General features: G+C 45.4%; 1 protein-coding gene across 4 annotated transcripts in view; it reads left to right on the top strand.

The window, feature by feature from the left end:
* Insc (INSC spindle orientation adaptor protein) overlaps nucleotides 1–27,567 on the top strand; it is a 104,749-nt gene that overhangs the window by 10,558 nt on the left and 66,624 nt on the right. For all 4 annotated transcript variants that reach the window (XM_060366995.1, XM_021638614.2, XM_060366993.1 and 1 more), the window contains exon 2: nucleotides 15,053–15,153. In XM_060366995.1, the coding sequence (XP_060222978.1) occupies nucleotides 15,098–15,153 (56 nt within the window). In that variant the 5' untranslated portion in view covers nucleotides 15,053–15,097. The remainder of the gene's footprint in view (nucleotides 1–15,052; nucleotides 15,154–27,567) is intronic.

The following is a 27,567-nucleotide window of genomic DNA, read 5'->3' as shown; positions in this document are numbered from 1 at the left end:
AGCCATCTCTCCAGCCCCAGGCCTGCTGGTTTCTAAGACATGCAAGATACTGGCTGTCATGGGCATATCTTTGTGGGACTTTGGCCCTAACAGGGAGACAAAGTGTACTACAGGAGGTCACTGGACAGTCAGGAAGCCAAGCACCCTCAGCAAACCCAGCATAAATAGAGCCAACACTGCAGTCTTATAACCCTCTTGTGGAGGCCAGAGTGAGCATCAAATTATGGCCACATTTAAACCAAATATTGACTGATGGGGTGGACTGGCTAGTCCTGAGGACAATGGGGTGGCGTTCTTGAGGCTGAAACCTAAGGGAGTACATGACAGCAGTACAAAAAGATGTGGGGTGAGCTGGGGCCAAGGTCTGACAGCTGTGGGTAGGATGCAGAGCTTAGGTCTGCCTGGAGGCGTGGGCTGAGGGGAGTAGAGCAAGTTCGCAGGAGGGTGTTACACTGAAAACTGTGTTAAAAGAGACTGAGGCTGACATCATCTCAAGCAGGTTAGGCTTGCTGGGAGCCAGCAAGATCGTCATCTTGAGTGAGGACCCCCAGAGTATAGGCTGCAGGAATGCTGTCGGGGTGGTCCCTAGAGGCACGATAGCTGGGGAAGCAGTTATGTCGGGGCTCCAGTGGCTAACACGGCCAACAAGAGAAACGAACATCTATCATTGGAATAAACCCCGGATGTCCTTTGTCACTTGAAGCCACCTTTGAACAAAGAACATAGAGTGGCCTGGCTTCTTGGCAGAGTAAGCTGGAGGGGAAAGACTGGGGTCTAGTCTCTGGTTGTGAGTGATTTTCACAAGCCTCCAGTGGGGGGCATTGCACTGTAGAGACAGTAGATGTGCCGCAGGCACTCATCAGCCCCAGGCCCCCCTTCTTACAGATGGGAAACTGGAGGCCTAGAGAAGAGGCATACATGGCCCTAAACCATTATATCTCATGGGGGTTGTAAGGCTAGAGTCTGGGCTCTGGTAGCACCAACAATCTAGGCACTGCCATCTATCCAAATAGGCTTCGATTAAAGGGACTAGTAACAGTGAAAAGCAGGGAAAGATAGCCCAGCACGGTCACATTGGGAAGAGGAACAAATAAAGAAGGCCAGGGACCTCCCCAAGTCCATCTTTGGGGTCCTGACCTGAGGACTAGATTTAAATAGAAGGGAACTGGCAGCATGACTAGCCCTGGTCAAGGCGTAGTCCTGCCATTTTCACCGTCCCAGTTCCAGCCCCTCCTGCTAGAGAGAATGACCAGTTGTCAGAACTGTGTAAGCTCTTTCTGGAGGCAACCTCTCCTGGCCAGCACAGGCTTCATCTGTTTCTTCTCCTAGCTCTTGGAGGAATTCCAGTTTCTTGGAGCAATTGTTTCAGTAGTCTGATAGACAAACAGAGGAGTGCGCGCGATGACTCTCTTTAGAATATCTACATTCCTGCCAGGATGTCTGTATGTAGAGTGCCCACTCATGGCAAAAAAAGCGAAGCATCTCATCAGACTCACGCTTCGGCAACTACTGTGCTTTACCTAATTATGCATTTGCATATCTCTGCCAGTGGGAGAGAAAATCCTATGGAAAGGGCAATTCATCTTCATCTTTAGCATAAAACTGGGGATTGAGGCAGAGAGGATGCTGTATTGTGTCTCTCTCTTGCCCTTGACTAAGATGGGCTTGAGACTGCTCTCAGACATCATTGACTACAAAGACCTAGGGATGGGGCTTTATGGATTCATGTAGCTTGTTTTGTTTGTTTCTTTGTTTTGTTTTCTTTTTTATTATCATTTATTACAATTTATTCAATTTGTATCCCGGCTGTGCCCCCCTCCCCCGTGGCTCCCTTCCCTGCCCCTCCCATCTCCTTCCAATCTCACCCTTCCTCCTTCTTCTCCCCCTATGCCCCTCACCTAGTCCACTGTTAGGGGAGGTCCTCCTCCCCTTCTATCTGACCCTAGCCAATCAGGTCTCATCAGGACTGGCTGCATTGTTTCCCTCTATGGCCTGGCAAGGGTGCACCCACCAGGAGGAGGTGATCAGAGAGCCTGTCACTCAATTCATGCCAGAGAAAGCTCCTGCTCCCCTTACTATGGACGCCATTTGGATACTGAGTCTATGGGCTATATGTGAGCTGGGGTTTTAGGTCCTCTCCATTCATTTCTTTAAGAGCAGCTTTTGACAGTTTTCATTCACAGCCAATTGCAAAGTCTCATATCTTTTGCTGTGAAGTTGCCTGGTAGCACTACAAGAAAAACCTTCCCATTCAGAGGGAGAGAAGCACCAGGAGACCCAGCAGGCACTTGAAATGTGTCTGTGTAGGGGTTGGGTTAGGTTCATTGCTTGGTCTCTGGCAACTGTATAGACCTACTTGTGTGTTCCCTTGATGTCTCAGGACCAAAAGCCCCTTTAAGTATAGACAGTTTTCATATTCTTGGTGCTGAAGATGACTATAGATAAGGCTCCAAAATCAGCCCTCTGACTCAGTTTCTCTGACTCAGGGCTGAAGTGGGGCTCAGGGGCAGCAGTGCGAGGGCAGGCAGGAGTAACAGTGGAGACTTCGTCTCCCCATTTCCACTCACTTTCTGTTTTTGTTTGGAAGATGTGTGAGTTCTGAATCTATCATCTTCTGTCTTCTTATCACCATTAATAGTCAAGTTTTAATATTCTTTAGGTAAATCTTGGAATGATTATTCAACCTAATAAATTCATTTCAGGATCAATATTTCTTTGTATTTACTGGTTAAAAAAATCTTATAGGATAGGAAAAGTACCGTTTTCAACATATCTTGGCTATGCATTTAGATTCAGAGTGTCAAACTCTAAGGAAAAATTCTGTTGGGGTTTAACTGTAATTCCCACTGAATTTATACAATAGATTTTTAAGTGTAGATTGACACTTCTCATCATTTGCATGCTGTTTCAGATATCTGAATGATCTCTTGATTTATCTGGGTATTTCTTCATATCTTTTTAGTAGTGTTTTACAATTTTCTTAATTAAGGGCTTGCACAGAAGGATCACTTTCATTTTCCTTATATATTTTATTGTTCTTTGTAAAGGTCTTTCTTCTTCTGCCTCTTTCCCCGCTCCCTCATTCATATGCTGTTGATTGGGACTACACCTGAAATTTATATATTTATTCATCAACAACTTTCTAAGTTCCTTTATAACTTAGGAAATACTCATCTGTAGACACTATTGGCTTTTATACTAAGGACAATGAGTAGCAAACTCATAGCTGTATTCTTAGAAGAATACAGCTATGCAGAGGTATAGTGTCTGGGTGTACAGAGATGCATGGGTTCTTGGCTTGACAAGTAATCACAGCTTTACATATGTAGGTGTGTGACATGGTGAACAAAGCAGGTGAGTTTTAACCTCTACTCCCTCTGTGGCTGTGTGCTACATAATGGCAGTTTTGATTCTGACATTTCTCACATATGCTTTTCTTTTTATCCCAGATCAGATTCTATGGTAATAATGAATCAAAGTGGTGAAAATTGGGCATCTGCTCTTATCAGACCTGCTTTCAATGGGTAGTTAAGCATGGTATTTATGATACTGTTTTCACGTAGATGTCCACTGATAAGTCTAAGGAAAGTCCCTTCTATTCCTAGTTTGATCAAAGTGTTCTTTTTCTAAGTTACTATTGAATTTTATCAAATTATTTCTGTCTATTGATAATAGTCGTGTTCTTTTCTGCTTTGTAAATGTGGTGAGCTTTATTATAATGTTAAAATTATTACATATTTTAAAGCTAAACCTAATATGGCCGGGCTGTACTATCTTTTCCATTGATGTTGGGTTTTGTTGTCTATTTTAGCATATTTTCTTTTCTGTTATGTAAAGGATTGGTCTGTATATCTTCATGCTTGTGCTCTTCTTTTCTCTTTAAACGTATTGTGTGTGATATATGTGTGTATGCAGGTACAAATGCTCCTGTATACACCTGGGGAGTCCAGAGCTTGACATCAGGTGTTCTCTTCTATCGGTCTGTTTTTCTTCTTCTTCTGAGACTGTGTAGCTCTGGTGGGTTCAAATGTTTGGGGGCTTGTCTTGTCCCTGGCTCTTGGGGGTTGAAATCACATGTGTGATTTCAACAGGTCCAGCTCATTTCTTCTTTTAGACTGAATTTTTATTATTGATTTGTTTCCCCTCTACATATTTCAAAGGGAATATCTTCCCTCCTCTCTCTCTTCTTTTACTTAGTTACCTCTATATTACACAAATGATAAAAACTAACAAATTTAAAGTTATTTCACATCATTATTTTCCTTCCTCTGCAACTAGAAGCTTACTGCATTTTAACTTACTTTAATCATTCCTTTCTGAATTCATGTACAACATTTTAGACTCAGTTTCCTCTTATCCCACAGAACAATTATTATATTTGTTATTATAGTCAATGCTTGTTTGAATTATTCACAGTTTCAACTAAGTGGCACAATCATACATTTTTGTGTCTCAACCTCCCCAGGTAATATTCCATTCCTTCTGAATGCCTTCAGAATTTTCTTTCTTGCGAGACTCTTTGCTTTTCCACTGTCTAAAAGCAGGTTCCTCTGGATACAGAACTCCAGGACAGCCCTTCCCCCAAGCCAGGTGCTTTCCTCGCTGCCTTCTGTCTTGTGATTGATACTTAGCAGTTATGTTCATTTAACTCCTGTTTTTCTCTGGATACTTCCAGCATCCTAACCATTCTGCTTACCTTTGGGCATTTCCAAAATCCTTTGTCTTTGGTGTTCTTTAGTCTTTTTAATTTTCCAAGATATGAGCATCTTTTGTATTTATTTTGTTTGTTACTCATTGTTATTTCTGGATTTGAAAGCTAGTCTGTTTGAATTGTACTTTATACACAAGCTCTCTTATCTTTTTTGGAATGGTTCATTAGACTATGTCACTCTTCACTCTTAGCCTTAGTTTTCTCTTTTTTTTTTTTTACTTTTTAAAAGTTTATAGTTTTATAAATTACAGTTTATTCACTGTAGCCTCCTCCCTCACCCCCTCCCTCATATCCTCCCATGCCCCTCCCCAAGTCCACTGATAGGGGAGGTCTTCCTCCCCTTCTATCTGACCCTAGTCTATCAAGTCTTATCACGACTGGCTGCATTGTTTTCCTTTGTGGCCTGGTAAGGCTGCTCCCCCAGGGGGAGGTGATCAAAGAACCAGCTACAGCTTTCTCATTTTTAAAGGTATCTGTGTCCTCTGAGCTTCACTTTGGATAACTCCTTTTGTTCTGTCATTTGACACACAATTACATCTTTTAATTCTTTTTGGTTATTTCTTGGAGTTGCAGGACTATAATTTGTAGCCTTTGTTTCTTGAATCTGCTTCCAAGAACTCTATTTTGTTTCTTGGAATGAAATTTTGTAGTTGAGCTCTGCCATCAATCCCCTAACAAGTGATGCAAACCCAACCAATGGCCTCTAGAGGGTCATGGCATGGTGATTAATTCTCAGATTTTATAGCTGACACTTTGCAGAGAAGGTTGGTTTCTCATTTTTCTGTGCATTGAGTTTATTCTTTCTGGATGTGTATTTGATTCTTTCTCTTGGGGAATCCCTAGGCTTTGGCACCTATCTCCCTTGCCCTACACACAAAAGAAACAAATGTTTGATGGACGAAACATGTCACAGGTGTTATCAGTGGAAAATCCCTTCCATACCTCATCCTATTTGGCCTCTCCAAATTTATTCCTTTTTTTGGCCAGCTCAGTGATATATTTTTAAGACCATAAAGTGGTTCATCTTCATTGGATTTAGAAGCACCTGTGAGACACACCTTAGAGCTTGTATTTCCAAAGTGGTTTAACTGAGGGGCAAGACATACCCTGAATGTAGGTGGTGCCATCCTTTGGTCTAGGGTCTGAGCCTAAATAAAAGGGGGAAGAAGGAGGAAGCCAGCTGAGCATTCGTCGCTCTGCTTCCTGATTGTGGACGCAACGTGCTTTTCCCTCCTGCAGCTGGGGCTTCCTACCATGATGGGCTGCCCCATCCATCCAGAAGACAGGATCAACCCTTTCATTCCTTACGTTGTTTTTGTTAGCTATTTTGTCACAGAAATAAGAGTAGTGACTGATGCTTATAAATATCTTTATATTTAAAGCAGTTTTCATGGAGAAGTATTTAGGCTATCTGATCTATCACTTTACTGGAATTAAAAACATAATGTTAGTTTTCTGTGTAAGAAAGGGGTTCCAAAATAATAAATAAACAAATAGAAAGATAAATAGATAGGTGAATAAATAGCTAGCTAGCTAGGCTCCATTGCCAACTAAACATTAGCTGCTGAAAAACAGTGACATGTTCCCCTGGCGGGACTGCCTTGACAGGCCACAGGGGAAGTCCTAATGCAACTTGATGAGCTGGGTGGATGGAAGAGGGAGGGGGAGGGGGGAAAGGGAAGGGAGAGACAGCTGGGGCTCTGAGAGGCAGAGGGAATGGGCTACAAGGATGTAAAGTGAATAAAATAACTAAATGAGAAAAAAAAAAAAAAAAAGAAAAGAAAAACAGTAATATGCCATGGAGGCTTGGCAGAAAATTTAGTGTTCTTATCCCTACTCGACTTTTTAACCATGTAAGCTAACAAATCAAGGAATTTCCTTGTTTTATTTCAGGCATAACAGTGGGATTGATTGTTTTGTATGTTAGGGGGTATAAATGTGTTTATTTATTTGAAACAGAGAAGTTTTTAGTACATAGCTAAGTGACAGATATCACAATTCATTGAATTAAAGGTGTGATGGAATGAAAGACACCACATGCTTGGTAAAAAGGAATGATAGCTCCAGTTAAACTACGACAAAGCCAAGGTGCCATTGTTAGAGTCCGAGAGACTGCACATTAGAATCGCACGGCTGTAGCAGTAGCGACTGTTATCATGAACAGAAGTGTGGAGGCAGAGAGGGGCATCTTGGAGACAGATTCAAAGCCCCAGAGTGTTGGTACTTTATTCAAGCCCACCTTCATGTTGACTGAGCTCCCGCCCTGCTGTAGGCACTGTTCAAGTGTCACTGTAACATGTGGTGTGCTAGGAATAGCATCGGGCCTTGTTAATGCAGCATTCTACAAAATTCTGGCCTTCAGTCTCGCTGTCTACATAGCTAACTGCAGTAGGCAGATATAGACAGTGTATCTGACATCCCCTCCTCCAATCTTAGAGGCTTCTTCGACTATGTACATTATAGCAATGCCAATAGTGTGTTGAGAATGAATTTTTGGGGAGAGCATATCTTTGACATCTTGGTAAGAAATTTGGCACATGGAGGGATGCCATGAAACTTCTCATGTAGTATCTCACGAACTGGCTTTTGGGGTCAGGATAGATTCTTAGATTGTTATTAGCTTCTGAAGTGCTATTAGCTTCTGCAGGCACTACGCTCTTACAGTAGTCTGACATCACAGAATGCATTCTATTCTGATTTTACAGATGAAAAAAAAAGAAACCCAAAGGTCAGAGGGGTTGAAGTGGGAGCAGTCATAGATTTCAGTGGCTTCTGTGTTCTATACTGTCAAGGTCACTTAGTCAACTCCAGTGCAGAGGACTGGGTAGGGAAAGCAATCAAGGAACCTGGTGTGTCCTGGCTGTGCTATCATCCCTTCATGGATTGAGAAGAAAGAACAAGTTGTATTTATGGAGATATAAGATGCTGTAAATTCTTCTTCATCTGTCTTCTTTCTCAAGAGTATATAGACCCCTTCAACTTGGGTCTTCATTATGACTCAGAAAGGGAAATAGCTTGCCCAGTGTGACCTCTGAGTGTGATTTATGAAAGAGAATGTATCCAAAATTTCCCCATATTGGAGCTATTCAATTTTCTCTAATGGCCTTTATCTGAGAATTATGTCTATTCAGAGCAGTTACAACCAGTAAGTCTTTAGCGTAGAGCATTGTGATGGTTAATTTTAGCACTGTGGGATCTGGGCCCAGTGGGGAAGGTCTCTCTCTTCTGCAAATCAAAGATAAGCAACATTTGAACGCTTGGATAATATTTATATCAGGGAAGGTTAGAAAGTAATCATTTAAAGTTTGAAAATGAAAAGGCTTTTGAATACTTAGAGTTGAGCTGGCAAAATGGCCTTTAGCTTCTTCCCTCATTTATGTACTTTTGCCAGAAGAGACATGGCACTATCTATCTATCTGTCTATCTGTCTGTCTGTTTATTTGTCTATCTATCTATCCTCTCATTGGTATATACAGAATTCTCATTTTATACCAATTATGTATTGTGTCTTATAGAAAAGTGAAACCTGATGTCCAAGATCACACACTAATTAACTTGGGGAGTCTAACCCCTGAATGTGTATTCTTAGTTCACGGAGCTCTTGTCAGGGAAGCTCAAAAGCTCAAGGAAGCCCCTTTGCAGGGAATAGTGCACCTCAGGTCTCAAAGTTTTGGCCATCAATTCTCAGTTATAATCTTCAGGAAAAAATTGCCAGCTCAATTAAGTGTGTCCTGTGCAGCTTCCAAGGCACAGGGCAGCTGTGTAGGTGGTCTTTGCCCCAGAACCGGGGGCTGTATTTCAAGACTCACCATGGGGGCAGCCATGGATTTCCTGATTCCACACAGGCTTTTGGTGGAGGCTGCATAGTGGTTTGTTTCAATGGGTGGTGTAGAACGCATAGAGAATAAGTGGTTGTACAAATTAGGTCCTGGGAGACATGGCTTCCATAGGGATAGCTTGATACTGTGCGCCTTAGTGAGGGTTATTGTTTCTGTGATGAAACACCATGACCAAAAGCCACTTGAGGAGGAAAAGAGTTTATTTCACTCATGGTTCCATATAACAGTTCATTATCAAAAACAAGGAGGGCAGGAATCTGGAGGCAGGCGCTGATGCAAAGGCCATGGAGGGGTGCTGCTCACTGGCTTGCTCCCTGTGGCTTGCTCAGCCTGTTTTGTTACAGACTCCAGGATCACTGGTAAGTGCACAATGTTTTCTCTCTCTGACTCTCTATAGATTCACACACATCCCTGAGCTACCTTACCTGTTCTATCTCCTTACAAAGAAGGATGCCTTGAGGAACTTCATTTCCCTTACCGCTCTGCTTCCCTGTTCTTGATAACTACAGCAAATCATAAAATCAGGCATAGCTATCTCTGATTTATAACTGGGCACCAAATCTCCACTGATTTTCTACTGCAGACACTGTGAGGCCTCCATTGGTTTTCCTACAGCTCTCTCCTAGGCAAAGGCTTATTGGGATTTTCCAGGGGATAGTAAGCAGTTTATGGAACATGTGTGCATGTCTGAGGCACAGCTGTGATCTTCAGCAAAATCTTGATCTTCTTCCCTCTGAACCTATCTCTCCACTTGCCCACATGAACCTCTTTCGTGCTTCTGTCACTCATCTGAAAAGCAGGGATGATGGAGTAGCCAAACTAAGGAAATCTGTTAAAGACCAAGCATAAAGTGTTGAGATCAGTGTAAGCAGCCAGGAAAGTTTTCTCCTCTCCTCCCTTTCATGATTATTGCTGTTATACATGAAAAGGGCTGGTCTCGAGATTCCCACAAGTTCTAATATCCTAAGAGTATGATTTAAGCTCCCCTAGAAGACTGGACTATTTATTCCTGGGCAGCACAGTCTCTGTCCTGACAAGTCCATGACATGGTTTCGTAGAATTTTTGTGGCTTTTAGGTGGAGTCTCAAAGGTAGATAGATCCAGGTCAACAAGCAGAGGGTCGGGTCCCCGTCCGTACTTGGCTGAAGCTGTTCTGTAGCACACAGTGCTGGTGGAGGCCCAGAGGGGCTAAGACTTATTTAGTGAGTGCTGAGGTCTGTTCTGCCTGCTTCCTGGCTTCTGTGGCCTGACAGCTGTGAGGGGCTACTGGGGCTTTTTCTCCAGGGAGCCAGAGCTTTCTATATTTCATGAGGCTTAGTCTGTTAGGCAGGGCCAGGTGGCAGCCCGCTGGGTTTCGTGCACCTCCCCTGGGAATGAGAGTCCTTGAAGTATCTGATTGCTGCAAGGTGTCTGGCACCGCAGCTAGCGACCCAGGGATAGCTCCAATAACTGTCTCCGTTCTTGCCCCAGATCTGAGACCCCGAGTTCAGATGTTGAGGGAGATTCATTGTTATCTCAAAAGCTGTTCTCCATTCTTTTTTTTTTCTCCCATGTTCCCAGGGCTCTAGTGCTCCCTCTAGAAGCTTCCTCTGGGTTCTGAATCAAACCGCTGTTGCTGGTCTCCCTCGCTGGGGTCCATCCATGGCTCTGAAGCTCCATTCTAATCATTTCGCTTCCTCACCCAAACATCTCCAGTGGCTCCTAACATCCACAGGATGGGAACTTAGAGACTAGAAACACCTGGATCTTTCATGTCCAGGACTGTACAGCACACCCCCTCCAGCTTCATGAGGGACACCCAGGTCCCTAAATTCCTGCTACATTTTCTGCTACAGCCCAGACCGCCCAGCTGGCTCTGAATATCACTGTCACATCCTTAGCTGACAAAAATCTCAGCTTGCATTTGAGAATCAGCACAGATCTCACCTCCTTCTCTCCTTGCTGAGAACGACCACCCTGTTTCCTGTATCCCATTGGGGCTGTTTTCCTTTAAAGTCTGCCATATTTCAGAATGTTCCACTTTCCAGAAACACCTGCTCCCAGAGCTCATGGTGCTCAGGATCTGGTTCTTACTGCGTATTTCCCTCCTTAGTCTTCCTTCTGCTCCTCTCCTTCCTCTGCTTTTAATAATTCCAGATTATCCTTTGGCGTTTTAGTATTGGGACCGTGCTCCAAGGAGGTTTCCATGGCGCTTTCTCCCTGCTGTCTGACTTTGTACTCTCACGTGTCCTCCAGGTCTCTTTTTGATTATCTGTCAGTGCAGTTTTCATGAAGTATCCTGAATGTCCATTGGCTCGTCCATCTGTCCGTCCGGAAGAGCTTCATAAACATAGATCTGTGGGTGGGAGGGGAAGCTGCCCAGCTGGGCATGACCAGACAGCAAGGACTACAAGAACTTGGAAGGGACAGGAGCCATTATCTTGTGGCTGGGAGGATGCTGTGTGTGTGCTATGCAAAAGCCCCACCCCCATGACAGTTCTTCTGAATACTTGGACGACACTGAAATGGTTACCATTGTCTATCAGTGAGGAAGCTGAAGTAACTTCAACAACATCTCATTTAGCCAGTCAACAAATACTTATTAATCAGACAACGTGTAGCAGATAACTTGTCGAGAATGGAGGAGGCGGCACTGAGGAGGCAAGGCCTCTGTGCCTGCCCCAGGACCCTCAGGGGAGAGATACACTAAGTTGCTAGTGTTATAGTTAAATTTGGTAGGTTCAGTGGAGGAGAAACACTGAAGGACTTGACTCCACCAGCTAGGGAGTGGTGCTCTGCAGAGCTCTGAAAGATCATAGGGATAACTTGGTGAGGAAGGTGGAGGTTAGGCTGTCATAGAAGAGAGAGTGCTTGGGAAGAGAAGATGTGGGTGCTAAAACGATGAACAATAAGCAGAGTGGCTAGATGACAGAGTGGGACAGATGAGAGGTTAGAGCAGTGTTCAGGGGTCAGATCTATGGATTCTAGGTGGGCTACCCAGGAAGAATATTTGACCTTGGCGTAGCAGTAGGAAGCCCAATGTGGTGGGGGTGAGGTTGGGGATAATATCCTAAGATAATATCCTAAGATATGATTTGACTTGTGCCATAAAGCGTTGTGGAAGTGTGTTGAGAAAGGTTTGAGTTGAGCAAGTCTGGAAGACCCTGGTGACTTCCAGAAGTCCTCTCCTGGATTAGAATGATAAATGTCAGGGGATAGTGAAATACTGGAGAATGAGGGAAATGAAGCTGTTTGGGGTTATTTGTAGGCTGTGCATGTAGAACCTACTAGATTTTATCTCCTAGGCATTTTGTACAAATTCACAGATTAAAGAAGAAAATTGTAATAAAAACATATATTTCAGGGCTGTTTCAAAGAGTCACCTGCATACCAGCTACTGGAAAACTTGATTTTCCTGCAAACACAGGCTCCAGAAAGAAACCTCTCATGTTCAAAAGCTCTATACAATTGATAAAGCTGAGGTCTTTTGTTTCTGTTCTGTGTGACCAACTGGCATTTGTCACTACTGCAAAGCGTTCAGGATACAAACGCCCAGCCTTTTCTGTTTATATATCATATCATGAAAATTCATGATGGTAGGGGTATTTCTCAGATGTAGGAGGTAGAGGAGTGTGTCAGAAACCAAAGAAACAATATGTCTATGGGTTATCTTGATGCCTATAGTATTACAGTTCTACAGATGAAAAAGAGATATGGAGACATTAGGACAGTCCTATTGGCCTCCCAAAGGAAGCCATATTCTCTAAGATTCTCTGAGAGACATTTTAGTTCGAAAGGTGGAGTGACTTAGAATGGTGGGCTGGCAAGATGGTCACTTACAACCTGTGTGCTCTGAAGTCTTGGAGAAAGAGGGACCGGCGCCATATCTGTGGCCCTGCTTTCTCCCTCCTCCTCCAGGAAACCTCCTGGTGCTGCTTCTGGAACTTAGCGTTTTCCACAGTGTTTACTGTCTCTCCGATGGTCAGTTGTACTGAACTTCTCAGATTAAACAATCCCAGCTGTGCTGTGAGCTAGCCCCAGACTGTCCCATTAGACAAGAGCAGAAACACCCTTTGCTGCTGGTTCTAGTGGAATACTTTAGTGTAAATAGTCTTGACTTCCTGTGGGGAGACCAGTTGCCTTAGTCAAGTGGAGGTAAGCAAAGGCTGCCCTTATGGGAGCTGAAACAGAACTAAGCCACCCAAATCGATCTATTGAGTTGAACAAAGCCAGAGATACCCAAAGCTTCAAGTCCTCCTGAGCAGACACTCATGGTGCAGGAGACACAGTGAGCGAAAGCACAAGACTAGGAATCCACGGAGTGACCCAGTGGGGGCCGGATGATTCTTCTTTCCTGTTTACATCTGCGCTTGCCCTTTTCACCTCTTCTACATTTCTCAACTCCATTTCCTAAGAAAAGGATACTTCCTTGATCACCTACCCAAGTGCAATGCCAGAGCCCTTAGACTGTACTTAATCCCCAAGAAGCTTCTGGAGTAGGTATTAGTAGCTGAGGAAACTACTGTCACAGAGGCGTGCTGATTTTTCAAGGTCTTGTGCTAATGAGGTAGAGTCAGGGTCTGAATTTATCACCATCCCCCCTTGTCCATTGTGCTGTTTAAGCTCTTTCTTTGATAAAAGTAAGAAGTAGGGTGTCCCCTTGAATCTGTCCTTGGTTTCCTGATAGACTATGTAGCTTTGGGTTGGTCTTAACTCTCTGAACCTTTGCTCATAATGGGAAAGGACACGGGGTTCAAGAGAACACCTTAATAAATGTTTGTTAGCCTGTGGGCTCACCTGCATCACAGCTGGGCAGTTCTCAATGAAGATCATAGATTAGAAATCGCTGCCAGAATGTTGTGGTTTCCAAGCTATATTTATAGAATCTTGTCACAGAAACTCAAACATTTGTCTGCATCTAGGTTTCTGCTCATGACTACCATTTGTTCTCAGAGTCCCTCAGATTCAGTGGAATCAGATCCAGATCTTCCTCCGGTGTTCCATGGAGGGCTTCTCCTTGGCTTACAGAATCTTTTGGTTTGCACTGTAAAAGGCCTTGATGCTTGCCAACCATCTCTCAGTCTTCCAACCTACTACAGACTTTGATTCTTTCTTCATTTTTTGTCTCTTTCCTTCTTTATCATAAAGAGACAAGACAAAAATGCCCTCTTACTGTCATCTCATCACATGTGAGATTTTATCCTGGGAAACTAGGATTTTCCCTGATACTCTCTATGTTCTAGGACCTTCTAGAGCCTCCATGACCCACAATATTATAGGTGATTGATTGCCAATGCTCTTGGTTGCCCACTAGAATGAGTTTGTAAGACCTGTAGTTGAAGACACCACCCATTTAGGTTATAAGACATTGAGAAATCAAGTTGGATCTGATCTGGAATTTCCTTTCTGCTGGCTAGCTCTCACAGTGCTGGATGCTGCTATTTAAGCAGCTAAGGGAGGAAAAAAAAAATCAACATTCCTACCCAACTGTGCATCCTATGAGCTGCACCCAGGACCTGCCTGGTAGGATATGCCTACCAGTGTAATAGTATTGCTGTTAAAATCTACTCTCTGCTTGATTAGAAGCCTACTCTACAAGAAGAAAGTGATGAGGGAATGTGGAGAAAATTCCTTCTGAAGCACTGAGGGGTGAGGTGAGGTGAGAGGAGACTACCTGGGCAGTTAGTCTCATGAGGGAGGAGGAGCGATCCTGTAACGTGTTACAGGGAGGTTCAGGTGAGCCGAGTGCAGTCTCGGTTCTGGGACTGGAAGTCCAAACTCATCCTTTCCTTTGGTAAGCTTTTGGCTGTGCAGAACAGAGACCTTCAAGTCAAGAAGGACTTCAGAGACACGAATTTGTATGATCTTAGACGTAGGAAGTGTGGAAGAAGACCAGACTACAGGACTAGCTGATTCAGAAGGCCTGGGATCTGGGACCCAGGCAATTTCTCTCTGCGCACCAGCTCTGTTCTGTAGCTAGCTCCTCTCATGGCCGCATAATGCTCTTACTGAAGTGGATTTGCATTATCTTCTGGGCATGGCAGGAGAGAGGCTGTCTCACCTCGTGGTTCTGCTTAGCGAAAGGAACTTTTCCTAGGATTCTCTCAGTCATGACTCAGTGGCCTGAACTGAGCCTTAGGTCACATCCTGAGCCTGCCACTTGCTGTTCAGGTGAAATGATGTCATCTGAAATAGGATGCATTTGGCTCCTCTTTTAGTATGAGTATGTTCTGCACAGTGTTTGCTGGCCTGTGTGTCAGTCACACAGCGAAAGGGCAAATATTTGGCAATAGGACAAAGGGAAAGATCGTAGGGGGTTGTAGTAAGCCAGGGATTTAGAAAGAAGGTCAGGGCTGAGATCTGCCTTACCTTTGTGAGTTGATCAGAGTGTCAATCAGCTCAAAAGAAGAGGAGGCCTGGGAGACCTCTGTCACACCTCCTTTGGCTCCTTCTATCCCAGATTGGAGACGTGAAGAGACGGTACTGCCTCTCACAATAGACCCACCGTGGCTTGTCTTTTCAGGGTCCGGACCGCTGTGGGCAGGCATTGCTGCAGATTGGGGTCAACATGATGGCCCTGCCTGGAGGCCGCCACCTGGATTCCATTCCCCTGCAAGAGCAGAGGTAAGTCACGAAGCTTATCCTACTCAGGGGGAACTGCCAGGGGATCTGGTCCTTGGGAACCGGAGCCGCCTTGAATGGAGTGATGTGGGCAGAGGGAGGGAGGTGGTGTAGGCAATGTATGAAGACAGAAGGCTCAAGAACAGTTAGTCCGGAAGAAAGATGCGAGGCCACCAAAGGTGGCTGCACCCAGCCGGAAAGCCCACAGAGAGCTGCCAGCACAGGCTTGCCTTGGCAGGCCCTGGAGGTCTGAACCGCGAGTAGAGGTGGGAGTCCAGGGTGTAGCGTCTAGGCCTGATGAGCTGTTCCTGGGGCTGCCCCCACTGACAGGAAGGCTCAATGCCCCGAGAAATTCTTCAGGCTCAGGCAACTGGGGCAGTTGGTAACTCTGAGGTAGGGCCGCTCTCTAGAGGAGCTGTGCAACCTGACTTCTGGCAGCCAGGTTAGTCTTGGATCCTTCGCACCCTCCATCAGCCGAGGAGCATTGTCTTTAGCCTTATCAGCCAGCATTAATTAAAATGCTGTTTCTTTTCGGATTATTGGGGGGGGTATATTTTGATGGTCTGTTTAGAGAAAACATAATCCTGTTAAGTCATGTATGTATGTATGTATGTATGTATAGGTAGATAGACAGACAGACAGATAGATGTATTAATAGACAGATGATGGATGGTAGGTGGGCATGTAAAAATAATGTGATACTTTAAAATCAAAAGGATGGGTTATTCGCTAAATCTCCCTTGTGGGTCGGAGATAATTGGTCTCTATGAAACCATGGTGAGCTCTCATAAAGCCACCAGTAGAAGAGCTGTAGGGATTTGACACACAGTTCTTGAATGCACCCTAAGACACAGAACACAGAAGTGTGATCTGAAGCTTCTTGTGTATCCAGAAGCAGAAAATAAGGGATCATATCATTGCATGTAGTCTGTTTGGTGAAACTCAGAAATGGTGAGACATGGCTGTCAGGATGCCTGAGTGACAGGGCTGTTTCAGCTTGGGACTGCTGGTGGTAGAGCTTTCCTGAGATCATCAAGTGTGGTCATCTATGGTTTTACTTCTTTTTGTTTGCTTGTTTTTTGTTTTTCTTTTTTTAAGTTTATGTAATTTTCTTTATTTTATTTGCATTGGTCTGAGGGTGTCAGGCCTGGAGTTACAGACAATTGTGAGCTGCCATGTGGGTGCTGGGAATTGAACTTGGGTCCTTAGGAAGAACAAACAGTGGTCTTAACTGAGCCACCTGTCCAACCCCCTATGGTTTTACTTCTTATTCACCATGTGGCTCGTGAAAATTCTGGAGTTCCATCTGTCCTGCAGTCCCCTCATGTTTAAATGGGGGTAATGACAGTCCATACCATGCAGGCTTGTTGTAGCAGTAATCAGATTAATATCCGCAAAATACCTAAAGTCATGTAAGAGAGTATTGTTTAACACGTGTCTGCTAATGGCAGGGTCACTTTGCGTAGGTGTTGTTAGAGAATCCTTCTGGAATCCTCCCTTCTGGCCCTCTTCCCCACCAGCGAGTGACCTCACCAATGCATAAGAAAACACAGACCTTCAAAGTTTAGAACTGGAAACCTGGACCGTCTGGGAGAGTCCTGGAGAGTGTGCAGTCTGCCCTCCACTGCGCCGCCACCTCTGCCCAGTGTGACATTAAGTCGGACTGTGGGAAAGCAGGGGTCCTAGCGATGGGGTCCTGAGAGAGCCAGACAAAGCCTGTTCCAGGGCTGGAGAAGCGTTTAGGACAGGGGTGAGGAGGGCAGACCGCCTCAGCTTGACTCTGGTTTCTGCTCTAACTGAACTTTGATTTCTTTATCTATGAATTGTGAAAGATTTGTACTTATGTCAAAGGTTTCTAATGAGACTATAAATTCTCTCTCTTTTCCTCTCTCTCTCTCTCTCTCTCTCTCTCTCTCTCTCACACACACACACACACACACACACACACCCCAGGGTGGAAGGTAAAACCTGCTGGCATGTAGAAACTCCTCTACTGGTTAGCTTCCCCTTCAGACGAGGAACAGCTCCCTGAATAAAGGATACAGGGTCAGATCTTGACAGCCTTTATGTCTCCCTGGTTACCCGCCGACCCTTCTTTTCTTCTCTCCAGCTTCTGGTGCCCTCAGAGGTTTTAAGGAGAAGCAGAAGTCAGATTGCATGAATGTGATAGAGGAATCTAGTTTGCCTCATCCAGCAGGCACCTTGGAAACTCCAGGCATTCAGACGGTGCTTGTATAAGAGCTGTGACCTGCGCAAAAGGCTGATTACAGTGTCTTCATGTATTTCTGTGGGGCAGGGAGTCCAAGGTGGGGCAGTGGCGGCATGTCTCCTTTTACGTATTCCTATCCTAGCATGGCAAAGCTAATTGAAAATACTGGGGGATAAAACCACTGGGTCTGGAGACCTGCCTATCGTCTGTCATGTATGTTCTGAGCTTTGCTCACAGGGAAAGCCAGTTCATGCTTACAGAGTGTTAGAGGGTCTTAGTTTGTTCAGCTGGATTCTATATTGTAGGCAGACAGCGGCAGGGAATTGCACCATGGTCCTTACAGTAAGATGGAGGGCTGGCCTTACCCAGGGCCCATCACATCATGGGCTCACATACACAAGCACTTTCTATGGCATGTTGCTACTCCCAGAATTTTCACTGTGGCCAATGCAATCGTTATGGTCTCTATTTTGCAAGCGAGAGTCATAGATTAGGTTCTCTGGGAAGCAGCCTTTGAGGTGGTGTTCAAAGTCCAGAATAGATGTTGGGAGGCCCATTGGAGGTCAGTGTTTGTGGGAGGGAGAGGGCTGGGTAGAGGGTTAAACTGCATTGCGGTGCTGGCTCTATGGCAATTCAGCAGACCTCACAGGGAGTTTTGGAATTGGAGTTTTTCATTGTTCCAAGTGGCTGGTACTTTGGGCACCACCTTTCTCTGTCATTGGACAGTAAAACAAAAGCCAAGAGGCTAAAACTGCTCTTCTGATTCACATCGGGCAAAGTGAAGTTCAAGGAAAAGAGTGAAATGAAACTACAGGTTTCACCAATCAGAAGCCACCAGTCACTTTCCCACTTTCCATTCTGGCCAGTCAGGGAGATTTTCTGTTTCCCTTGTATGTTTAGTGTATAAAATCCCACAGCCCTGTGCCCTCTTTGCTCAAATAAACTTTGTGCATCAGTTACTTCCTCGTAACTGTGACAAAATACCAGACATAAAACCACTTAAAGAAGGAAGGGTTCATTTTGGCTCACGGTTTAAGGATGCTGTCTATGAAAAAGAAGACAGGTTAACTTGAAACAGCCGATCACATTGTGTGCATAGTCAGGAAGATAGAGCTAAATCAGCATTCCACAACCTTCCTGAGGCTGTGACCCTTCAATGCAGTCCCTCACGCCGTGGTGACCCAAGCCATAAAATTATTTTTATATCTACTTCATAACTGTAAGTTTGCTATTGTTATTAATTATAATGTAAATATCTGTGTTTTCCAATGGTCTTAGACGACCCCTGTGAGAGTGTAGTTTGACCCCTGAGGGGGGTCATGACCCACAGCTTCATAACCAGTGGGAGTAAAGACGGTGCTTGGCTTGCTTTCTCTGTTTTTTTCAAACCCATGAGGTTCTGCTGCTTATATTTATGGTGTGTCTTTCCTAGATCAATTAACCCCATCTAGAAACTTGCCCATAGTCATGGGCAGAGGTTGGTCTCCTAGGAGACTCTAGACCAGTATTCTCAACCTGTGGGTTGCAACCCCTTTGGGGGTTGCATATCAGATATCCTGCATATCAGATTCATACTGTCGTAACATTACAGTTGTGAAATATCAATGAATAACTTTATGGTTGGGGGTCACCACAACATGAGGAACCGTATTAAAGGGTCACAGCATTAGGAAGGCGAGAACCACTGCTCTCGGCCCAGGCAAGCTGACAAGCAATATTAACCACCACAACTTGTGAAATAGATTCTGTCTACAGTGTCTCTCTGAACAAAGGCCTGATAAAGCCAGGCTCGGAGGACATGCCCATAACAGTTACAGACTGCAGGTTATGATGCTTTCAGCAGCTATGCACCAAATCTTTCTGGAAACAAGAAGCTTGCAAACACTGACTAGTCTGCACCCCACTGGAAAACTGAGGCTTGAGAGGGTGACGGAGCTGCTAAGAGGTGGAAGCCAGTCTGTGTTTCCACAGTGTTCTTGGAGCACTACAGAAACATGTCACATCCTCAACTATTCAAGCAGTCGCATGTCTATTAGCCTCCTGTGAAGCTATTGCACAGATATTTATTGAGCATAAATCACATACCTTGCATGGTACCGTGTAGCTGAGGGGAACTCATAATGACCTGGCTGGAGGACATGGTCCCTGTCAGCAAGAAACTCACTCCATCCAGTGACGTTCCTTTGATTGAGTTAGATTTACAGCACCTTTGACCTTTCACCGAGTGTCAATCTTTGTTTTGTAAATTCTTTTTAACCAAAGTTTGGGATGACCAGGGCTGTAGCCAGTGATGAGTGGCCCCTGTTTGTCCAGCCTGTTATGGAGACCTGGTAGGGGCCATTGCAGGCCAGCCCGTCTCTGAGTCAGTAATGGCTTACATGTGTGCTCCCTGCTCTGCGGCTGCTATTCCGCTGCTGAGGGTCACTTTCTGTGCCTGTGGAGTGTGTAGACTGTAATTGTCAATGGGATAATTGTATGTTTTTCTGTTGTTTCAGCCAAAAGGCAGACCAATCAAAGCTAGAATTAAATTCCCTCCCTTCTCCCGTTTCCCAGGAGAAATCCACAACAACATGGTGTGTGACCTTGAAAGGCAGACAGGAGTGACTCAGTAGTTATTTTTAAGAAGAGGTTGAATATAAATTCCCATAGGCTTCTGGGAACTGGGATTAGGGAGGCACTGAATGCTGTTTGCTGCCTGTTCCCTCTGAGCTCATCTCTGCCATACTTCCAGTGCGAGCCCGGGAAACTGAGATCCAGAGTGTGTTCCTCTCCAGGTGCCTTCCCCGTGTTTGAGGAGTCGTTTCTTCCCTGGCTTATATTTCACCCATTTCCTCCCACCCTGCCTGCAGGAATTTTCTATGGTAGGGATCTGTAATGGAGAAACAATTCCATTCCTTTTATTCCTTTCATCAAGTGAGAGTACGTGCTTGCTTGATTTGGGACATGACACCTTATCCCAACAAATATCTTCAGCACCCAAGGACTAAACAAGTATTTCATTTACGTTTGCTCTCCTGGCTACAATTAGAATGAACATTATAGGAGCTCAATAAGGGGTTGTTGAATGAGTAAATGTTTATCAAATGTTTAATGGCCTGAGGAGATGGCTAAGTAAGTATGAGTGCTTGTTCTGCAAGCATGAGGACCTTAACTGGAATCCTCACCGCCCACATAAAATTCCAGGCATAGCCACAAGGTGCCTGTAACCCCAGCATTGGCAGTGTGGAGCCGACAGGCACATCCTGAGTTCTCCCTGGCTGTCCAGTCTATCCAAACAGCAATCTTCTAGTTCAGTGGGAGACCCTGTCTCAAGGCAATAAGGTGATGAGTGGTAGAAGAGGGTGCTGATTCCTAGTCTAGCACCTGGACTCACACGCATGGACAGATACAACCAGACTCTTGCACATGTCTCCCTACTCCAAATCCCCACAGATGTGTAATGAACAAACAGAGCCCTTTGCTAGGGAGCTTAAGGTGAGCAAGAGAAATTAAATATGTATGGCTTGGCAATGGGATTTGGTTCTTTTCCCTTGGACTTTTCTTTGGTTTCCAGCAAGCTAGCCTTTCTTCTTCTTCCCTGCCTCCCATCCTCTTTACCTTTCTTCCATTCTTTTCTCCTTCCCTTCTAGTCTTCTTTCTTTCCATCCCTTCCTTCCTATTCTTCTTTTCTTCTTTCAGAGAAAAGTGTCATTTGGAGGGAAAAGGTAAGCTACTTATCTTGTGAACTCTGAGTGAGAGCCAAAGGTTTAATTGGTTGAAAGAGTCAGAGTTGAGAGAGACCTTTTTTTTCTTTCATCTAAAAAAGAATGATTCAGAAATAGTTCTAGCCTTTGCTTTTGAGTGCATTGGAGGAGAGAAAGTCTATAATTTGCTCATCAAATCTCATGTGGGAAAGCCTAGTGCAACAGGGAGCATGGGTTGGGAGCCAGAGGCCAGCCTGCCATCAACTTGCTGCATGTCCTTGGGCAAACCTCCTCCACAGTTCAGTTTTTCTCATCCAAGGGATGGGGGATGCTACAAACTCCCCTGGCTCTTCCCTAGATTGAATGTTCCAGGAGTATAGGACCGAGTTTTAGATGGTTTGTTGCTTTTCGGACAAAAGATCTTTAGTAGCACAGGGCCGGGAAAACAGTTCTATTGACTAGCAGGAGGCCTCTGATGAGGTAGGTGGTCAGTGGGGTTTAGCATCTGCCCTGTAGCTGGGGTGAAAGTGTGGAGTTCACTAGTTTCGGAGTCCTTTCTGAGGGTCGCCTCTGTTTAGCTTGTATGGAACTCCTTGGTACAACTGGAAGTATGGTAAGGAAGAATGTCGCCCTGATCTGTTGGAGTCTAGTGCTGATAAGCCCACAGATGAAGGCATTCCAGCAGGCTTCTGAACTGTACCCAGTCATTTTCAAACTCACCTCTACCCGTCTGGCTACCTTTGGCAACTCACCACTTCCCCAGTGCATGATCCCATGACTCTCCTTTTGGGCATTTGATACTGCTTCTGTCTGGAGCTACTTTCTCTCACATCCCACTACTTGAGAACATGCTACAAGGATGGGAAACTTACAGGGACACTCTAGTCAACCCCTTTTCTTTTCTCCCGTAACTTCCTGCTGACTCCTGTGCACCATGTGTAACATATACTCGGTGGAAGGAACATGTCTGCATGACAAAAGGTCCAACTCTCCCGGAGATCATATTCTGGTATTATCTTAGTGGCTTTCCTGTTGCCGTAATAAAGCACCATGACTAAAGCAATTATGAAAAGGTTTGGGGCTGATGATTCCAGAGGGTTAGGGTTCATCATGCCAGAGACAGCATGGGTGTGGGTAGCAGACATGGTGGCTGGGGCTGAATGCTCACACATTTTCGGCCTCAAGTGGGAGGAAAAGGGAGTGAACTCAGCATCTCTCAGAGGTTTGAAGCCTCAGATTCTGCCTCCAGTGGCATTCTTCCTCCAATGAGCCACACCTTTCAAGTCCACACACACAGCCACCAACTTGAGGTAAGGTTTCAAACGCCTGGTCTAAGGGGAGGGCAGCATTTTTACTTAAGCCGTCGTGGGTATCTCCTCTGCGGCATCCTAGAACGCCCAGCCCAGTGTGCTCAGTAGCTTTTGCGCACTACTTCTCAGTGCTTCTTCTACAGGAAAACATTTCTTTACAGACAGCTCGCTTTGCATGGCAAGTGGAAATGAGTGAGACAGAGGAATTCAAGTTCTAGACTTGGAAGGCATTGAAATGAAAATTCCACTTGAAGTATGAAGAAATCAAAACGAGCCAGGCAGAAAAGAGGTGTGGTGCTCCACTATTGATTCCAGAGGTTCGGAGAACCCTGTACACAGGACCAGTGGGATAAGCTAGAAATGTGGAACTGATACCAGGAGCTGGAGGCTGGTGTCGGTCTGCCAAGGTGGGAGTATTGTTCCCTCTGGTGTGGAAAGGATTAGACTTTTTCCCAGTGGTAGACTTCAAAGAATGAAGGGAGAAATCCGAGAGTGGGGTGAGGACAGGTGGGGAGCCCCCAAGGCTCTCCCTGCAGCTTCCCTGCTTGGCTACAGAGTCATCAGAGATCTATAAAAATGGGAGCAAGCTAACAGAATGGCCCTGAAGTCTAGCATATCCCTTTGCTTTTCAGGAAGAAATGAGTGAAGGATTTGGGAAGTAATTAGCACCCTATGGGCTGTAGATGGTCCCAAGCTTTACCGAGGCATCGCTATGCAACATAAGAACATAATGGAAGGAGCTGATCTTGGGTCTTAGGGTTGAATCATCAGCTAAATTACTGGACACCGTCCAAAGGTACAGCATGATAGAGAAGATCAAAGCTCTGGTCTCACAGTTTCTGAGGTTTGTTTCCACTGCTGCTCTGTGTGACACTGGCTAAATCAGTTTCAGTGAAGGTAGTTTATTGGGACCGCTCTGAGTGTCAAGGTGAGCAGCTAAGGCTGAATCAAACACTCAGCACAGTGGCCAGGAAGTTTGTTAAAACAGTTGCAAGTGCGGTCTTAGACAGATTATGCAATGTCCCTAAGTCCCTAAGTCCCCGCTTCTGCATCTGTAAGGTGGAATGGCCCTCTCCGACCACCAAAAGACCTCAAAGGCTGACACATAGTGGGTGCCCTGTAACTGGCAATCCTTCACTTGTTGGGTGGGCAGTCTATTCCTCTGGCCTAGAGCGGCGGTTCCAGAGAAATGTGTTAGGAGTGCATCAGCTGGCACTGGAGTTCCTTAAGATGAGGTTCTGTAACTCCTTCCCCTCCTCCAACTCCACCCTGCGTAATTCCAGCCTAAATAGCATCATCTGGCTGGGAGTCTGGTGTGCGGACGAGATTGTGGTTGCATCTGGAGTTGTGTTTGCAGTCTGCAAGACTCCAGATTGTCCAGATCTGGGGGCTTAGTCACCTCAGTCTAGATGTCTAGGAAAGCCTCTGTCTGAGAGTAACAGAGGAGCAACATGGGGAACAGAATATCTTCAGGGACCTGGCAGAACTCCTAGGAACCCCACCCTGGGAGACACTCTCACCCTGCTCCCCAGGCACAGGAATGATCTTTAAAGCACCAGGTTCAGATTCCTGTTATGTTATCATGGTTATGGCAAAAACTGAACCCCAGTTCTAGCTCTGGCCCCTCTCTCTCCTTGAGCAGAGACCCTACAAGCTCCTGACTGGTGATTTTCCACCATGAAGAGAATGTGACTCATTGCCAGGCCCTCTGCCTTGACCTCAATTTTCAATTCTCCTCTGTGTGAGTAATAGGATCAGTTGTCTGTACTTGCAAAGGACAGATTGCATGCACAGGGAGACGGCAGCTTGAAGTTCATGGCTGAGGACAGTTGAACCGCTAGAAGTCAGGGTGTGGGAAGGGCAGCAGAAGCCCCCACCACATAGCCAGAGCTGCCCTGGTTAACTAGACATTTTTATGTTGGGGTCAGTCAGCAAATCCAACAGAGAGGTGGGGCCCAGAGATCCAGAGAGCTAATGACAGAGAGTCAGGCAAGCTATGCAATTATGGGATGTTCAGTGCAAACATAGTCCAAACCTTAATGAGCCACAGTCCCTAGACTCTGAAATTGAGGAGAGCAGTTTGTTCTGTGGCGGCACAGTGACCAAGGCTGGCTGTGGCTGAGTTGATGCTGGGGCTGCATCTGGGGAAGGGGGCGTGTTACCTTGCTTGGTCTCCTCCTCAGGAGATGCTGAGGACTCTTAGATATACATCTCTACAGGGCCTGGTTTCCCCTTCTGCAGTGGCCTGTGGACCCTACTTATTATAGTACCTCCTTGCCCTGCGACCAAACAAAATGAAAACCAGCTCCTGCTTGGCTGTGTTTCCTGTCCCAAGACAGGGAGCTTTAGCCACTGGGATCCGACATCCAGGGATCAGTTTTGTTCTTCTCTCTTTCCCTCCCACCCTCCCACTCCTTCATCCACTTCTTTCAGTCCCTGGGCTCTGTTGTCAGTCAGGCTGTGTTCTCTTCCATCAGCACATCTCTCAAGCAGCCCCCTGACTGGAGTTTAATCCTGCTTTACTCCTTCTCCTACTGACTTATTTCACGTTGTGTCACTCCTCTGCCTGAAAATGCCATCAGTAGCTCTAAATATGCTCAGGGCTAAATCCAAATTCCTAAACTTACTGCATTCAAGGTCTTTGATCAGGGGCCAGTCCGTCTCTTCAGACCCTTTCCTTGCCACCCCTTCACAGGCCTCCTGTTTTAGTCAGTGCAGCTCCTGCTATATTACTAATTTAGTTCTCTTGGCCTCCGGACATCATGTCCTCCTCTGCACAGAAATCCTCTGACTCTTGTCATTTTGGCCAGCTCCTTTCCTCTGAGAACAGGGGGAATGCTATTTCCTTTGTGTAAATATTCTCAGGTGAGGTTAGGCTCCATTTTCTGTAATCATGGGCTACCGTTTCACAGCTTCTTGATGACAGCCTTTTAGTGAAGCTGAGACTTTGGGCCCCGGAGGCTTGGGTTTGAGTGATGGCTTGGTTCTTCCCTGGCCGACGTTGCCTCATCCGGAAGTAATAATAGCCCTTCTCTCACAGTGCTGTGGCCAGGATGAAAGGACACAATATAGATAGGGCCTTGGGATCCCAGTTGGCTTTTCCTGGACCATAACACATTGGCTGCTGTTAGGATCATTTCCAGGTTTGATTGGTGGCATTGCCTGGCCTGCTTGAGGTGTTCATGAGCTTTGTTGGGACTGAGAGTTTGTCTCGCTCAGCTTTGGAGTCTCTACTGGTATAGGGGAAGTATGTAGAAAACAACTGGCTCTAGCCGAGGCCTAGTACATCCCGGATGGGGGACTCATGGGCAACTTCTCTGAACTGGGGACCTGTTCAAGGACAGAGCCAGCACCGCAACTCAAAGGAAGAATTTTCTGTTCTTTAGGCCTTCCCATAACTGGAGGCAGGCGATTTGTGCTAGAGCCCAAGTCTTGCCTGATAGATGAAATGGGTTCTGTTCATTGGGCTGGAAGGTAAGGGGGCTTCAGAAGCCCAGCAGGTGGCAGAATGGCTGGCTGGGAAATCCTCTGCGGATACCCTACTTTCTTACTTGCCTTTTGCAGAATGACACAGTAGTCTTTGGATGGCCGCTGAAATGTGAGGACTCCGATATGGGCCATGTTGGGAAGAATTTTTTTTTTTTTTTTTGAGGTAGGGAAGAGAAGAGATCAGGGAAGGCACAGCTCATTCCTGTTTAATGTTCACACGGAGTTTCACGCACAGTCGTGAAGGTGGAGCCTGAGCGTAGGGACAGCTGAACTAGAATTTCTGCGTGTGTGGATGCATTTGGTGGCTCTCACCCGAGGACACTGCACCATTGCAACAGAGAACAGCTCTTTGCAAGATCTTTTAAGGTAGTGCTTAAGAACAAGGCTCTTGAGTCTGAAGCATTGGGTTCAACACCTCACATTGCTGCTTCTGACCTGTGTGATGGCTTTCTCAGCCTCACTAAGCTTCAGTTTATAAATCTCTAAGAGATCTTCAGAGAACCCCTTCCAGGGTCATGGGGGGTGGCTGATGTGATGATAATGGGGAGCACCATGTCATGACTGGCATAGGGCCTGACCCAATACATGCTGTTAAGTCACTAAGAACTTTTTTTTTCTCGCTGGATTCCCATACTCCTATGAAGCAGACAGACAGCTACAAGTGTTTGTCATTCTCATCACAAGGTATTTAAGCTTGTGAATACACACACACACACACACACACACACACACACACACACACACGGGGAACAGCTTCAGCGTGGTAGGCATTCTGGACCTGCTAGGCACACACAGGCTAGATTGGCTCAGGTATAGCCCTGGACTTCTGAACATTTATCTACCATGACCCTTTTTACCCAAAGAAATGTTTACATGACCCCAAGTACATAGGCATACAGGTATAAAGACATATCTGCATGCTAAAGAGATTACATATGTTGTTTCTTTTTGCATAACAAATTAAATCTTAGCTGAGTGTCTGACCTCACGAAACATAGTGCAATTTCTATGTTTTTAGAGTTGACTAATATTTTGACTTTATAATTAAATAATTTTATTGTCAGTACTGGGAATGTTGTTCATATAAATACACAGTACAAAATAGCAGAAATATGCCTGTGTCATTTCAGAAACTGTTCGAAATTCCGTCCTATTCCCAAGCCAAAATTAATGATTTTTCAAAATGAAACTCAAATTAGCAACTCAAGCAGCGATTTTAAAGTCAAGCCGTCTAACACAATCCAAGGATATATACTTATTTGTTATTTACATACTGAGGATGATGATAGGAAAATATTACAAGTTTTTGTTTTCCAGAGTGGAACCACCGTGTCTCCCCAAGAGCAGAACACTGCGTGTGTGCTGGAGAGACACTGCAGTTATAGAACTCTGAGCTGAGGTGTCTCGGGTAGGGTTGTGAAGTCAGGTGGTATGTCAGCGCTCACAGTATGTGCGCCTCCCCGTCTGCAGTGGAGTCTTGCTTGGCAACAGGAACCAGTGCCGTTGGGCATACCTCAGATTCACCGCACGGTTGGTTTGGAGTTGACTTCTGGTCACCATGCATTTGTGAGCCTTTCTATGATGCAATCCTACATGAGGTGGTGACCAGCAGCGTAAGAATCTGGGATCTAGTAGATAAATCCTTTACAAGGATTGAAATAGTTAGGACTAGCGCATGGCAGTGGCCCCGATGGCACGTGCAGGCGTGGGACATGTGAGACATGAG

Source organism: Meriones unguiculatus, chromosome 14 (assembly GCF_030254825.1).
Source record: "Meriones unguiculatus strain TT.TT164.6M chromosome 14, Bangor_MerUng_6.1, whole genome shotgun sequence".
Taxonomy (NCBI): Eukaryota; Metazoa; Chordata; class Mammalia; order Rodentia; family Muridae; genus Meriones; species Meriones unguiculatus.
This window is presented reverse-complemented; position numbering and strand designations above follow the sequence as displayed.